General features: G+C 31.9%; 2 protein-coding genes across 2 annotated transcripts in view; both read right to left on the reverse strand.

Moving 5' to 3' along the window:
- Nucleotides 1–380: 380 nt before the first annotated feature.
- LOC105624801 (nuclear hormone receptor HR96) lies at nt 381–4194 on the reverse strand. The gene is made up of 6 exons (XM_012206151.1): nt 4057–4194; nt 2469–2953; nt 1623–2384; nt 1325–1541; nt 823–1242; nt 381–578 (listed from the first exon to the last, which is right to left on the reverse strand). Exons 1-6 carry the CDS (start codon nt 4192–4194, stop codon nt 381–383), a joined length of 2220 nt encoding a protein of 739 aa, XP_012061541.1.
- A 2671-nt stretch (nt 4195–6865) lies between these two features.
- The window catches only part of LOC105624802 (lymphocyte cytosolic protein 2-like), a 12010-nt gene continuing 2135 nt past the window's right edge, over nt 6866–16740 (reverse strand). The window contains exons 2-9 of the mRNA XM_012206152.1: nt 14914–14976; nt 14163–14221; nt 12079–12698; nt 11648–11985; nt 11425–11554; nt 8017–8187; nt 7565–7703; nt 6866–7225 (exon numbers count right to left, since the gene is read on the reverse strand). Of these exons, the coding sequence (XP_012061542.1) occupies nt 7078–7225; nt 7565–7703; nt 8017–8187; nt 11425–11554; nt 11648–11985; nt 12079–12698; nt 14163–14221; nt 14914–14976 (1668 nt within the window). The 3' untranslated portion in view covers nt 6866–7077. The remainder of the gene's footprint in view (nt 7226–7564; nt 7704–8016; nt 8188–11424; nt 11555–11647; nt 11986–12078; nt 12699–14162; nt 14222–14913; nt 14977–16740) is intronic.

The raw sequence follows: 16740 nt of genomic DNA on the forward strand, positions 1-16740 counted from the left end.
TTATTACTAATAATAATTAAGTTTACTTAGTACGTACGTTTACTTATTAGTGTACGTATTACTTATTACTATATTACTATTATATATTTATTATATACTACACATATATATATATATATATATATATATATATATATATATATATAGTTTTCATTTCATCGTTTGAAGATATTTAAACGTATTTATACAAGAGGCAATGCAGTTGAAATTTTACAATAATCACATTTTCATAAAAATATCCAGATCGATATAGCTATCGTATTTTCCTTGTTTATGAATAACTCTAGAAACATGCGCAACGAATGTTATATTCGAATGCACTAATTCAATTTCCCCATTATACACATAAAATAGAAACTCATGACTTTACAAACTATTAATCAGTGCTTTAAATCGAATATTTCTATAAGCAGCGGCTCTACGCTGGATGGATTGACGTTCAAGTAAACTCCCACGACCTCATCATTCAGTTTATGAAGTTCAGAAATCTTCTGTATTAATTTGAGGAATGTGGACTTAGCTTCGCAACCAGGATAAACACTCTCGAGATACCGTCTAAGGAGATAATAGTACGAATTCTGAAAGAAAGAAATCTATAAAAAATATAATCTTACAAATTTAATTTTCTAAATGTTTCATATCAGATAAAAAAAAATATTTTGCTAAAAAAAACATGTTATAAATTAACTGTTAACTTTTATATTGTTGACTGTTAACTTTTATATTATGTAAATTTTATTGTAAACCATATACATGTATTTTAATGTATAAGAATGTTTTAAAATAAGTAAGTTAAAATAAGTAAAAAATTTTTTGACTTACTTGCTCCAATTTAATAACATCACCATGTACAACTCTCGGTCTATCAGGAGTAAACAAAGCAATTGCGCTTAAAATCAAAATGATGTTTTCATCTCGCCACCGACGGTCAAATGTTCTGACGAACCTTGCGTGCTCCGCATATAAATTTCCTTTCGCTTCTTTCAGAACGTCAACTTTGATACTTGACATGCTCTCTTGACTATGGGGTATCTTCCACATGTCTTTATCTGGATCGTAATTAATGGCCGATCTTAAGATCATCATTTCTGTACAGCCACCTTTTAACAGAGCCAACTGATCCTCTTGACACATATTCTTAAAGGCGTTTATCTTCTTAGACATCTTTATCAAACGTCTAATTGCTATAGCCGTTAAATTTATAACGTCTAACAACATTGGATCAGATTGTCCAAAATTACTCTGCAAATAAATATTTTATGTTTATATTATTTATTTTTCCCAAATTATACATATACAAAAGACATAACATTTTGGATGTTACTTTGAATTTACAGTCCTCGTCAACCAAATTCGTTATATCATCGTCTAACGGAGCTAATAATGCTTTGTTAGCAACTATCAGCTCATTTAATTTCGCTCTCTCGGCATCATTCAATTCCCTGCTGCTTTGATTACCACCGAAACTGGAAAATGCTGAGTATTCTAATTTGATGGCTTCACATAAGATAGATTCTATAGAATTGGCAGCAATTGCTATTCTGAAACAAATATTAAATTTTAGGCGGATTTCATAGTGTATCGTTAAAATATGACACTTAATATGATGCATCGCGGACTACCTTTGAACGTCCTGAAGAATATCTTTGGTAACATCAGCTGTATTTTTATTCCAGTCTGCATTTGTATTAGATTCTAAATTTTGATCTTTGCAATCTTCCGAATTACGGTTCGTAATCAAATCCGTCAAAATTGGATTTTCCACATGACTCCCTTTAGATCTTGGTGTATATCTAGAATCACTATTATTTTCCGGAGCTTCTTTGGATTGAACTTTTGTTTTGACATCACGCCCAATGATCGTATCGATCGCATTGTTCTCCTCCAAGAATTGCGTGATATATGGATCCATTGCCAAGCACGTGACCATGTCAGGATCCGTCATAATCTTCATTATTACTCTCCGATCTTGAAATATTTTCGCTATTAAATTTGGATTACTGACAAACTTTGTTAGTAGGCTGGGATTCTGCTTAAACTTTGTGACCAAATTACTCCCGCTTGAACACGTTTCCTTCGGCTTTTGACATATTGATGTTTCTTCTTTCGTAAGTTGCGACGACGAATCCAAGTCAGACTGACTTGTCTCACCTTGCAAAGCATGATCTACGTAAGAATTCTGTTCGCGAGTTTGCTCAAATTTGGAATAATTTGATACGTTTTCTTCAAACGCAGAACTGTAGTTTGATGATTCGTGGATAACATCTGCGAACTCGGAATTGAATTGCAACGAATTTTGCTCGTATTTCCCTGAATTCAGAGAAGAGTTTTTATCTGTCTCTATACTCTGAGGCGCTACATTGAGATCGACGAATCTCGCGCGGCTGTAAACAGATAATATCTATTTAATCTTCATTGATTAATTCACTTTTGTATCTTTCTCTACATATTAGATAAGTCGGTCATACCTTGCAAGATTAGTCTTCAAACCGTGAACGGACTCCTTCATCATGTCTAAAGTCTTTGTTTCGGCGATATTCGTATTCTCTGGTGGACTTGAAGGACTTGGCACGCTCGCTGCTGTCACTGGACTCATATTTTCAACGACGTTTTGCCTATTGCTATCTAGGTCTGTGTATTTTCTATCGGACTTCCAAAAATATGTTTCCGATATTGTCGATGCGACCGAATTGATCGACATTGATGTGTCTTCAAACGTACAGTCATCCATGCAATCCTTTTTGGTCTTTGATGTTTTGCCATTGTCAAGCTGAGATCGTTTCTTTGCGCGGTTCTTTTCGATCTTCTTACGTTTCAAAACTTTGTCCTCCTCAGACATAATATAATCCTTGCGCATGCCAATATTAAAACATTTGTCCAAACGACATTTTTGACAAAATCGTCTGGTTATAGTCGTAATGTTACAGTTTTCCGTGAAGGGGCATTTAAAGTCCTACAACAAGAATACATATTTCTTTTTTAGCTTATAATGTATAAAATATGTCATTTTATATATTTACTGATAACGTTCTTATAAATTTCAAAAATATCATGTAAGCAAAGAACTTCGTTATCTTGATATCTGTATCGATCTGTTTTTAATTAATCTCACAAATATAATAATTTTTTGCCCTGCTAAATAAAAATTATTTTAAATGCAAAAATATCAGTTTTAAGTGCTAAAATATTAGTATTATTTGAAAGAAAATACATCTTATCTAATATTCTTAACAGTCTATTATCAATAAATTTCAATGTGCAGATGTTGCTTTTAAGATTAATAATTGCATTTTCTATGCCCATTATTAAGCTTTTGGAAGATTAAATAAGATGTTCCAATCGCATTAGTAAACAAATTACGATCGATCAAACACTGCAAAATTCTTCTCAATGACAAAATCTTCAAAACATGAAATTATTAATTAGTTATAGAAAATTTAAAAAATTATCGGTTTAAGAAAGATTTGATCTACTTTTTGAATGTGAAAAAACTGAATTTGAATTAAGTTCTCTTTAATATTAAGATTAATCTTTTAAGTTCTTTCGAAATGATTCAAACTAACTAATAATTTAACACAATGACGTGATTTATTTTTTTTTTGAGAACTTAAAATTCATAAAGCATTAAATTACTAATGAATCATATGCAATCCAACAATGTTTACTTAATATATAATTCTTTTAATAAGTCATATTTAAATTTAAGAAAGAATTTCTCGACTTTAAAATTAATGCTGGAAGATAAAATAAAATTTCTTTTTAAAGCAGTTTCCTCAGAAATAATTAAACAGAAAATTCATTTGAGTCTCCAAGAATTCAAAGAATTATGCCAATATTCATAAGGCTTTATATTTAAGGTTTCCTTAAATTTATCTCTAGATGCTCTACGAATTACTTTATTGGCTACTGAGCATCTCAAAGATAAATTTAAGGAAGCTTTAAAGATCTGACTATAAATACGGACTAAAGATTCAAAATCAAGGTTTTCTGAATACGAAATTAAGATTACTCTGAGAGAAATCAGATAAAAATGCTTCAAATTGGAGCGGAATTCACCTTGTTCTTCAATGCATTTCTCCTGAAGAAAGCCTTGCAGCTCTCACAAGAGACAGCGCTGAAATTGTAACCAAGTGCCCGGTCACCACAGACTCCACAGATCTTGTTGGCTTCCCTCGCCGGCTGTTCATCATCCATTGCTCTTGGATCAGCGTTCTCCACGATTAACACGTCTTATCTACTCGTACAGGCGGTAACATGGTTCTGTAATCTTGCTTTCGTTCTGCTCCTCTCACCCTCGTCTTATCCTGTCCTTTGCAACGTCCTCTTGCTCGCAGAGCGCCATTGAATCACGTCAACATTGTTTATCGCGTCCGTAGTGCCTGTCAGGGGCCAGGTCGGAGTTCGGGTTTCACGACAGCATCTTCTTCTTCTTCTTCTTCTTCTTCTTCTTCTTCTTCTTCGTCTTCCTTGTCTAATGCAGCTAAACACGCCCCACTCAAATCCGCGCCTACAAAAGTTTTCTAAGTGATAGTGCCGTATGAAGCATTCAATTGACGGCTCCACTTGTCAACAGTTAATGAGACGGTGCGCACAAATTCGTCGTATAATCCGTTCATCCCGCCGTCCCTCTCCCTCTTTCTTGTCTACCCTTTGTACTGTAGATGTATCTATCACTGGAAGTACCACGACATCGCAAACATGTTCTCGAAATGTAACTAGGTCTTATCCATGAGTCACGACCACAACCTCCACAACGTTCACGTGATCGCAGGCCATTCGCGCGTATTTTCAAACAGGATTCCGGAAAAATTATCATAAAAAAAGGATATAAGCGTTGAAAGCATCCAAAATGAATGTAGCCCGTCTCCAAAATATTTCTTTTTCTTCCTGATAAAAGCATTGGACAATTTTGACAAAAAAGCGCAGAAAACGCGGAAATTCTTCGTCTACAAGCTTTTGAATTTTTCAGGCATTTTTTAAATTGGAGTTTATAGTATATTTTTCAGGCTTTATAAATTGGAGCTAATGCTGAAAATTTTGCTAAAATTAAATAGATATAAATGATAAACTTATGAAGTAATTACAATTCAACTTGTAAAAAATCCTGTGTGCAGCAAGCAAATAAATACAATGTCAATAATATGGCTCGTTATAATTAAAGAAAGATTATTACCAGATAACATTTAGCGCTCGAATGTCATGAATTTTATCGACGTAATAGTTTCTAATTATTACGTCACGTATTAGAAACATTCAATAAAAAATATACTTAGGTATCTTTATACATCAAATGTTCCCTTTCCTCTAAGATCACAGAGTCTTTAAGTGATTTGGTTAGATATATTGACTCATGACACCCAAGTTAACGTGAAGGACATTATGATTTCACTTCCATCAATTAGCTTAGCTCACAGTTCAGGGGCACGCACACGTAGACGATAATTGTTGTGATCACGCGAAAAGAGATAACGTATACAATTACGACGTATCATGAATCTACGACAATCGATCGCTGGAAGTCTCTCCACAACTAACAAGAATCAACTTCGCCCACCGAAGAAATTCCACTGATCGCGCAACGATGGTAACAACTTCGAAATCGTTTATCAATATGTTCGATGGCTTGGTCGGCGTTATCGTTATCATTCACATTCTCGGTAGCAAGAGAGATACAGTCAACCGGCGCAGACGTGTGCGCAACTCGTATGATTCACATTTACAAAATTGGATCGCGCATAGTCGCAATTGACAAGCTTCCTTGTCAGAATCAGAGACAAGAGAAAACGTAAACAGCTACGGAAGAAAACGATAGATCGGTTTTGCGCCGTTTCATTTATGGATGTGCGATTCATCTCGTATACGCATAAAGAAGCATCTGTATAATTTGTTAAGAAAGATTTAATAAAACCTTCATACACGTCATTGGTTTCTTGAAATCCGAATGTCCACGTACACACAAACAATTATTTATCAGTAGCTGTAGATCAACAAAGTGCGTGGACGAAAATATAACAATACTGATAAAAAAATAACAATACAATATCACTTCCCCGCTTAACGAAGCATTCACAAAATTCATCTTAAAAACTATTCTCTTATCGTAGCCATAAATATTAGATTGGAACAAAAGTTGTTTGTAACGCTACAAACTTCAAAATTCAAGCAATTATAACTTTATTAAAATGAATAAAATTTAAATAGAAAAAAGGGCTTTAGAAAAGATTTAAAATCTCAATTTTCGAAAGGTCGCTATATTTTTTGAATTTCTATGAATTTGATAATTTTTACATATAGAAAGCTACGAGCTGGAAAAATGAAATTTTTTATCACTTTGTGGTCTGACACAGTCTAAGAAAACTTGTAAAAATTTTCGACTTTGTAATGTGAAAGCTTAAAGTTTTCTCTACAAAATCGCTTTTTAATGTCTCTAATTTTTTGTTACCGAGAGTAATAATTAAAAGAAGCATTTTTTAATTGCTCATAACTTCATTTAAAAAATCATCGCGAACGCGCGTATTGCAATTAAAAAAAAAACATAGATTCTATTAAAGCTCTATCTTTCTATCTTTGCTCTATCGAATAGCATAATTGCCAAAATTTTTTTTAAAAAACATGACAAATGAAGTAGCGCTATGAACTTTTATTCTTAATATACTATATCTACTTAGTAAGAGATTGAGATATATATTAAAAATATATGTAATATGTGTATCATAATAGAGATCCGTTCAATATTCGAGCTCATTACGTCATTTTATTGAAGGCACGTATAATTGTCAAGATGAATCTTAGACTCCTATAAAAATCGAATCAATGTTATTGGAATAATATTATATTAAAAAAACAATAATTTTGTGCAATGCGATTACGAAAATGATTCATGTATTATAAATGCATACAAAGGCATCACTTAAATTCTTGTTGATTAACCTATTCTTTATATTGTTGAAATATCTAGCAAAAATGTTTGCTCGGCAGTGTTTATACACGTCATATATAACTCTTATGTACAGCGAAATTATCGACGAAAATTTTTTTCTTCCTGCCTAGAATAGAATTGGACGTAGTGGACTAAAATCACTTTGGTGGAGTATCAGTCAATTTAGTACTTCCGGTCTGTACGCCGCCGCTGTAGAGCATGAGTTCTTCCTTCATATGAAACACTATGATTTCTTCAACCGTCGAGAAAGACAGCTCGTTCACTTTCGCGGAGCCCAATGCGTATCTATAAACAATTGTAAGTAACATTCTTCTAAACCAAATTTTTGTACATGTTAATAATAAATTAACAAGAAATAACTATATAAGTATTGCACGCAAATTATTATCATCGCGAAAAGGAGAATTTTCATATCTGTACTCTTAAGATAAAATAAGCTGATATATTAAAATTTTTCAATTATATGTAAAATGTTGGTCCTATAAAATTTTGTCCAATCATTTTATCAGGTTAATACAACATTAACATAATGTTTCTCACAACAACTAAAATTGGATTCGAATATTATTAAATATACAGCAGAAAACATCTTAATACAATAATAATGTTAAACAAGGTATATACCTATTGTCACTTCTTTTTCTGACCGGAACATTGTAGACCCTATCTTTATACCAAAGAACTAAGGTTAAAGGATTACCAAGATTTGTCGTTGATGGTCTCAAAAGAAAATATCCGTCTTGTGGATTACTGTAAGTACCTTCTAAAAATATACAATTACATATTCAATAACTACCTCTACTACCGTATCAAATTATAAATTCTACATTATTTTCATATCTTAAGTAAAAAATTTTATAATAGAAAATTGATAAAGTAGATCAAATATATTGATATAAGATATTTCTATTATAATGTTCTTATATTTTTACTCTTAGATATTTCTATTATAATGTTTTCTAAAGTTATAATTTACGATCTCAATTTTGATAATTAAAAAAATATATACTTGAGTTTCTCTTTGCAAAACTTAAGTATTAGAAATATAATTTTAATTAAAAAAAACTAATACATACGTTCTTTAATCAGAATAATTGCTTGATCTCTAGAAATATTATGAAACCAGGGCTTGTCTATATAAGATCTTTCAGGCGGCGGTGGTAGCGGCCGTGTGGCTCTCTCAGTTGACATCGAAGTGTTACTGCCAGCATGAGGTAACGTGGCTGATTTCTTATCCGGTAATCGCTCTGCAAATATATAAAAATATATCAAGATAAAGACCAACATACAAGGGAATGTCGTAAATTGATACAATAATTACTACATATTTACATAATACATGTATCAATGTGTAATAAACTTTTTACATTCGTACAATAAATATAAAGTTCCAAAGAATGGAAATAAAATGCATATAATATTAAAAATTTGTATTATCAAAAGAGAAATTCAGTAACAACTATATAATTTAATAAGAATTTTGATTTATAAAAATGATAACGATTGTACCATAAATAAAATATACATCGTTGTATAAACATGTAAAAATTTTCTTAACACTAAAATCGCCGATGACGTTCCGAAAGTACTAACTAAAACTACCGAAAGTACTAACTAATTTAACAATTTCCTATTCCTGTTTTCAGTTAGTAAGAAGTTGTTATGATATTATTTATATTGTTAGAAATATTTGCATTATATTCATATATGTTCCATATTCTGTACTGTATATTTAATACGAAAAAGAAAAAATTGAAATAATAGGTGCTTACCATTTGGTGATATATAAGTCGACACAAGTTTCATTTTTTTGTTACTGCATATTAAGAAAGACAGAATGAATATTCGTATCGACTTGTATCACTAAATGGGAAGCACTTAATAGTGGAACTAAAGTAACATCATCGACAGTTTTAGTATTAAAATACAGGAAAATCACATTACTAACTTGCTAAGTTAAGTCTAGCTTGCGTAAGAGTTTCCTGTGTCAAACACTCTGAAAAATTCGTTTGCCGGCGTACCGTCATATGGAGCGATATATTTCGTTTTGTATCGCTAATTATAGTTGCCATTGTGCTGCAAATTTATCACGTATATTTCGATACGAATACGTTTAAAAGTATCAACAGTATATTGTCATGAATTTTTCATCTAAAACGCATTCTTCGGAAACTGATTTGAAAACGCGCACACGATACGGTTGTCGTAAAAATCCCGATGAAACTGATATTTGACTCCAGAGCGAGCCTTTTAAAGCATTGTGAAAAAAGAAAAGTGGTCAATCCGTTGGTCTCTCGGCATGGGACATTCAAGTTCCAAGAATAACTTCCGTAAATCAGAACGGGAGAGTCAACGATCTTATGCAGTGATTACGGAAAACAAAGAAGATCCGATAAAAGTGGTTTTCTTTGTAAAAAGAAAATAAAATTGTCAGTAGTACGTGTTATTTCCTAAGGCAGTAAACTAAAATGTGAGACGTATAGAAATAATATGAGCAATGATTATCAATAACATGAATTCCGATTGTTAGAGAGTAAATATACAAAAGGAAGATCACGTACTTATATTTTTAATAGTCGAGAAATTTAATAGAATAAACATAATATACTCGAATAAATAATGTATAAAATTTACCTATGTGTTATTTCGGAAACTTTGTCACCAATTTTTTAATAAAATAATTTACCTGCTGATATCACGGTGATATTTGGATAATTTTATCTTCATAAATTATTTATATATTGCAAATATTAATTATGAATTACATTGTAAAGACATAATTATATTAAATTATTATGATATAATTGATATATTATGATATAATTATTGAAAATTGATGCATATGGAAAGCAAGATTAATTTCCAAAATTTAATTTATTTCCATCCGCCAGATTCGACGGCAGATCTTCGGTAAATGAAGAGCGAACAGATGTTCCATTAATGAAACATTCTCACGTAATATTACGATCGCATGACATTGTACCGGAGCAAATGATAAGTCATCGAACAATGCGTTGTTTAATCATTTTGTGTACCTGGCGGCTCAGGTGGTTGCGAATAACAACACGTAGACAGGCCTCTCTTGATCCGCACTATCATATCGGCGACCTCATCGGCCAGGCGCGTGCCCAGGCCTCCTAGGAGCTGTTTGCTCAGACGCAGATAAAAACAGGAACACATTCCATCACCTAGTATTTCGCTCTCTCGATCTCTTATCAAATCCTTCCACACGCGCACGTCGTACGAATCACAATTAGAAATAGCTAGTATTTCTCTTCTCTGTCCATGCAACTTGTCGCTTCGTTTCTTTTCAAAAAATTCATTATATACACAGATTAGATTTGTTTTTTATTGCTGCACCTGAGCCATGTACTACAATTTTCCTTCTCGCTATTGCCAAATATCACCAAATATCAAACATATACCTATTTCACTTTAAATGCAAAAAGTATAAAAAACAGAGCTATATAGTTTTCGATTATATCAATCGAAAATAGAGCTTATTTTTTATTCTTGCACTAGACTGTACTAAAACTTTCTTTCTCGCTTTAACCAAATAACAAATATATACCTATTTGAATACATAGTTCAATTATAGAAAACAGACCTAGAACGTAGACTCTCTCCACGACTTGACGTTTTGTACTGTTGTCTCACATTCGAATTGAAAATCCACGACGATTTATCTTGCCGATCCCGCTCGACGTTTGAAATCTTTTATTCATATTGAAGATCGAAGGTCTCGCTTTGACTTCTTTCATACGAAAAATAGCAAATAATTGCGGCAACGTCGTTGACATACTGCGACCACAAAACACTATTCTGCGTCGTTTTACTATCACAAAGAGAGAACGTTATGTTTCGTGAATCCAGCTTTGATGACTGTGGCCGATATGCGACTGTCCGCAGTGTTGCGATGGCAATGCATGCATCAGGTTGCATGGGAACCAACAATAAGCAGCATTTGTCGAACATATGCTCAGAAGTTCTTACGAATGATCCTGCACTCGTCTCTCGTCTCGAGTCTACGGTACCATGCATTTTTTCCGTATTTACCAGAATGTATGTTTCATGACATTATTAATACGTCTAATCTAATCCTAATTTATCTAATCTATTTATCTAATCTAAATTAATCTAATCCTAATAACGAATTCGCACAAATGGTTTGTATCTAATCATGCTTCAGATAAGTTAAACATAGTATTGAGTAGTAACAAATAAAATTTTCCTATCTTTAAAGTTTTCTCAAGTATTCTTGAGTGTTTTAGATTATATTTTTGAAAGAAAAAAAAATATTATTTATAATTTTCTATTAAGCATTATCATCACTAAGATCAAAATGTAATATAAGAAATAATAATCTACCAACAGAATTTAGTATTCATAAGATTGTATCATGTTATAACATTTTATATGAAACTGTAATATTTTTTAATTGCTTGTTTATTCATTCTGTTTATAATGCTGAAGAATACACGTACCTTTCTCCGATCTGGTTCTACTGGGAAGAGTCGAAGACAGTGGAGGCGGCGATGGTTTAGCGGGTAAAGGAGGTGGTTCTTGTATGTCATTTGTCCTTTGAATGGGGCTTAAATAATCATTATCCTCCGGCTAATGCAACATGATAGTAAAAAAATAAATAATACACTGTGTCTCGAATCATAAGCATAATTCTGAAGAAGCCATTGAACCGTTTTGATTTACCGTTTCCGTGATAGATTCATAAATCTCGTAATCCTCTTCTTCCTCGTGACTCGCAGCGCTAGGAGACTTGTAAACGCTTTCGACTGATCCCTGGCGACCGCTGTGCAACGACTGCTTACTATCGACTCGCGAGATCTCATTCTTCTCAATGATGTTTTCGTCGAATGCCTCATACTCGTCCTCGCTCTCTTCCGTTTGTGCCGGTAAATTTGCCACAAGGTCAAAATTTCTTAAGATGACCGGTAGTTTCGATAACTCTTTATCGGCTCCTTTCTTGATTTCCTCGGACATGTCCTTGTTTCTCTTGGGTTCCGGTGGCGGCGGCACACTCATTCTTCCTGGAAACCCAAGTAATATAATATTTAGTAATATTACATTAAAAAATCAAAATTTCCATATCGAAAAAATTAAGACATTTTAAAATAACTAACTTTGTGTTTTGCTTTGTTCATTAGAAACACGTTCGTGCATCTTTGGTCCATTGTGCAGGAAAGATTTCTGCGGAGATTTCTTATCGGAAGCTGTCATCGGAATTCTTCTCAAAGGCAGAGTCTCCGGTTTCGGCCTGATCTCAGGTTTCTTTGTTGGACCGTTCCTCCGCTTCAACTCTTCCAATTCCAACTTTAATTTCCCGGCTAGAGTTTTCTCCAACTCACTGTGTAGCCTTGAAACATTTCTCATCGGCGGTGGTTTCATTTCCTGACAATTCGCATACATATTCTCCTCTTCTGGAGAAGATTTGCAATTGGCGTAAGTCTCTTCCTGCTCCAGTTTTATTATTTTCTTCGACTGTAATAGCGTTGGTATTCTACTACTAATCGGTATCCTATTATTCTGTAAAGATTCTTGTTTGTTTTTGATCAGATTTGGTTTTATGATTTCTTGCACATTTGCGGTAGAATTATTTTCCTCGGCTGCTTCATCCTCGAAGTCAGTTCCCCAGGAACCGCTATCGCTCAAATGATCATCGTTTTGTTGTATTTCTATAATCTTGTCCAGTAGATATAATTCTGGAGACTTATTCAATTCTTGCACAAATGTCCATAATTTTCTGCGACAGAAGTTAATCAATTTGAAAGAATAATGGACGACAATAATAATACAAGCGAAGACAAAATAATAATGCAAGCTGAACGTTTATTGATTACGCTAAGATTTATATAATAATTGTAATAAACAATGAGATGGTTCAATTATCAGATTATTTTCATTATTAGACAAAGACAAATCATTTTGAATAGTATATAATACAAATGTCGAACGGTAGTTTTAAAATATAAAAATTATCATTACTAGATAGATTCGTAAATCTTAACAAAACTTACGATTTGGTAATATTATAATATAACTTTTCAAATTGCCATTCGATATTCATATTATAAACCATTCAAAATGACTTGTCTTTAAAAATGAACTAATACAGATCGAAACATTCGAAATGTCTGTTTCATTATTTATTACAATCTGCATTATATACATTTTTCTAATAAATATTCAAATTTTTTGTTCGTAATCCATTCTTATTTTAATTTAAATTAAGAATTATTTCAAGAAGCTCGCAATCCAGTGAAACAATATTAAAAAAAAGTAATAACAATGTCAATAACGGTTCATCATATTAATGCATTGAATGACTTAAAAAGGAGATTTATATTATATTATATTATTTATTTTAAATATGTATACTATTTGCGAGCATGAATCAGGACCAATGTTTAATTAATTATTATCAGTAATTTTAATCTTACTAAAAAATTCACATACGAACATCAATTATCGGTTCGTTATTAACATTATTACTTTTTTCATTATTTCAATATTTTTAATCTAATTAAATTTATATTATTGTCATTATTTTTTAACCAATATTAAAAAATATTTATCAAATATCTTATAATAAAATATTAATTTTTGTGTAAGAGAAATAGAGAATTGTGTTAAGCAATAAAGAACAGTGTAAAACGTTAAACCATAAAACATTAAATCGACACGAATGTAGTGGAATGATCGAATACGACCTACGCGATAGACTTATGCATTTATGCACGACTTGCAGTCATCAAATAATTATCCAGTCGCGCGAAACACATCCAGGCAAATAGCTTGCGATGGCGTCTTTATATAAAGAATGAGCCACGTAGCACATTCTTGCTGCGTCGTGTAAGTCAATAATTTCTTGCTACTAAAAAATTATTTCGGGGAATAAAGATAAATTTTAAATTTAAAAAAATACAAAAAAATTTAAAAACGAGACGACTTTAAAATCATATATTACACGGCATTTTCTATTTAAGAAATACCTAGTCGGATTATGCCTTACGTTCATGCTCCTTAAGTACGTAAACACTTGTAAACGGTATGTGAATGCGATGAGTTCGCATACTGAATAATCCGATACCGTTAAGAGAGAACGCGTTATAAGAGAAAATCACGAGACACGATTCCGCGAAGAGAAGAGCAGAGAAAATAATATGATGCGGGCAGAAATAAAACTGGATTTGGTTCGTTCTCTCACCCTATCAGTGGACGCGTGAGGTCACTCTTCCAGAGAGCCAGCTTCCCATCCGTCAAGTGCTGGAATAATTACAATTAATTAAGGTCCCGTTAAGAGAGCACGCGTCGCCGCCGGCTGTCTCGAAATATATTGCTGTTGCAACCAGAAAAAAATGCAGTCCGTGCGTTATCAGTGGAAGTGGATAGATAATTATCGCCTGACACGCGTCTTTAACTACAAGTGTCTAATTACAAGTTAAATCAGCAATTTTGGAAATTTATTACCGAGAAGACATTTTCAGACAGATAAACCATTTATTTTTCGCATCAAAAATTTCTAAAGTACATTTTTTAAATACATATAAAAAGATAAATATGCGGTAAATGCGCGTAGCTACGATCTAAAAATGTCTTCTTACAAAGATATAAATTCTAGAAAATCACAATAATAATTATCATATAATAATTAATAAAAATCATATATATGAAAAATCATATATATTACTTATAAAATTGAACCAGTATATTTAAATATGCTGATATAACTTTATCTGTTAAAAATAATATTTTTCAAGTTGATTAAATTACAGATAACGTGGAGACTGAGATTCCAGTATCTGAATGTTTCATTTTTTAAGACATTTCGTAGTCTGTATTCAAAGGTTATCGACAGGAACATCAGCAAAGCATAGGATGGATTAACCGAAAATGAAAATCAGAAAATTGCTTGAACGATCGTTCTTTTCATAACAATATACTAATAATTGACTCACCAGCAACTCATCGCCGTCGATTTGCCGTTTCGCCACAGCCTTGCAACATTCTTCCAGTCCGTTCTGTAAAATGAGGAAATATTCTCAGTCAAATATCATAGGATATATGGTATTGATAAAGAGTACATATATATATGTATATAGAAATTGATCTATCATATATCAAGACATATTCTCTAATTAATAAATAATAAAAAAAGAGGAAATCCGGTCCGATAATGATGAAGGATCGAGAAAAAGTATCATAAACATAACTGCGTGCGGATATTTATTATCTAATTCTAACATTTCTATCTCGCTGATGGACTACTAGAATAGATAGGATAAAATATTTCCTACTTTTTCCATTGTTTCCTTCCTGTGTGACTTCATATCTTTTTAATGTAAATTACGGGAAAAAACCCAAATTAGTTTTCTATTGAAATCGGATAAAAATCGGAATAAGATATCAAAATCAAACGTTAATTAGATAATTATTTAATTATTTATTTCTAATTTTAGAGCTCAAGTTGTTTAGCAGATATCCATATTTGAAGATGGGAGTGTTAGGTTCATAGCCAATCTACAACAAAATATATATAAAAAATAAATACGAAAGTAAGTGCTTTTAGAAGTAACAAAATTGAACTAACAAAACATCAAATGAACAAAATATAATAATCATGAAATAGGTTGATACTGCAATTGAAGCTTTGTCTCGATTTTAGAAAATACTTTACTCTTGTTTATTCTAAGTTTGAGATGTCTTTTCAACAACAAGAGATACATTATGTATATCTTAGGAGTACCAAAATCAGAAAATAATTTACACTGAAACAATCCTCTGTGTCGAAAAGTATTTTTTCGTATATTACATACAACTTCTTTGGCTTGTATCTAAGATATAATAGATAGCTTAATTTTATGTTTATATGTTTATATTGCTTTTAAAAGCACTTCAAAAATATTTAATTTAGTATAATTTGAGGGAATTGTTAATATTTAAGATTAATTAGGTTGAAAATCCAAAAGTAATCGGTGCGTAGTTATATTTTTAAGATATAAATTCATTTAAAGAATATATATATATACTATCATTCATTAATTTTAATATACAATACTTCCAGATTTTTGTATTTTACGAAAAGTTAAATATCTCAGTAAAAAAAAAGAATTTATAATTAATTTATATTTCAGTCATATGAAATGATGACTGTGAAGAAGAAATCGGAGCTAACCGAGCCGATTAACATTTCTTCCGTGAAGTAAGAGAAATAAAGTTGCGGTAAGGAAACAACGATCGTAGTCTTAAACTGGCAAACGCGTTTATCGAGGAATGCGTGAAAGTTAAGCGCAATCCCGATCGCGCGCGAAGAAATGCAAATGAAATGCGTTCCTTTCGCTGGCCGCGTTCTTCAGAAATGTCTTTAACGCTTGATGATTAATGCTTCAGGCAAAATGCTCTCATTATATGTGAATCAAAAGTTCGTCTTTCTAAAGAAACAAAGCTGTTTCTCTGTGATATTCTACAGTAATGTGAAATTCATATATTAAATCAATAAGTACAAAGACCCTATTTTTGCATTCAGAAACACTCGTTTTTATTTTATCATTTATTGAACAAGAAAAAAATGATCCATTCGGATAGTTTCCAAATGTATCTTTTTTAAAGACTGTCTAGACAACATATCTAACAGATATCTCTGAGACACTTTCAAAATTTCTATTAGATACGCAAAATTCAGGTAAGATAAATCTTATAGTTGCATCACAAAGAATTTGTATTTATTTTATATATATATATATATATATATATATATATATATATATATATATATTATAATAATA

The sequence above is a fragment of the Atta cephalotes genome (genome assembly GCF_000143395.1).
Source record: "Atta cephalotes unplaced genomic scaffold scaffold00089, whole genome shotgun sequence".
Taxonomy (NCBI): domain Eukaryota; kingdom Metazoa; phylum Arthropoda; class Insecta; order Hymenoptera; family Formicidae; genus Atta; species Atta cephalotes.

Bases quoted from the DNA above. Each gene is read 5' to 3' on its own strand.
- LOC105624801 (XM_012206151.1), bottom strand. From the start codon at position 4,194: ATGGATGATGAACAGCCGGCGAGGGAAGCCAACAAGATCTGTGGAGTC. The intron at 2,954-4,056 runs GTGAATTCCGCT...TTCTTGTTGTAG, and splicing joins GAAATGCATTGAAGAACAAG to GACTTTAAATGCCCCTTCAC. The intron at 1,243-1,324 runs GTAACATCCAAA...ATTTATTTGCAG, and splicing joins ACGAGGACTGTAAATTCAAA to AGTAATTTTGGACAATCTGA.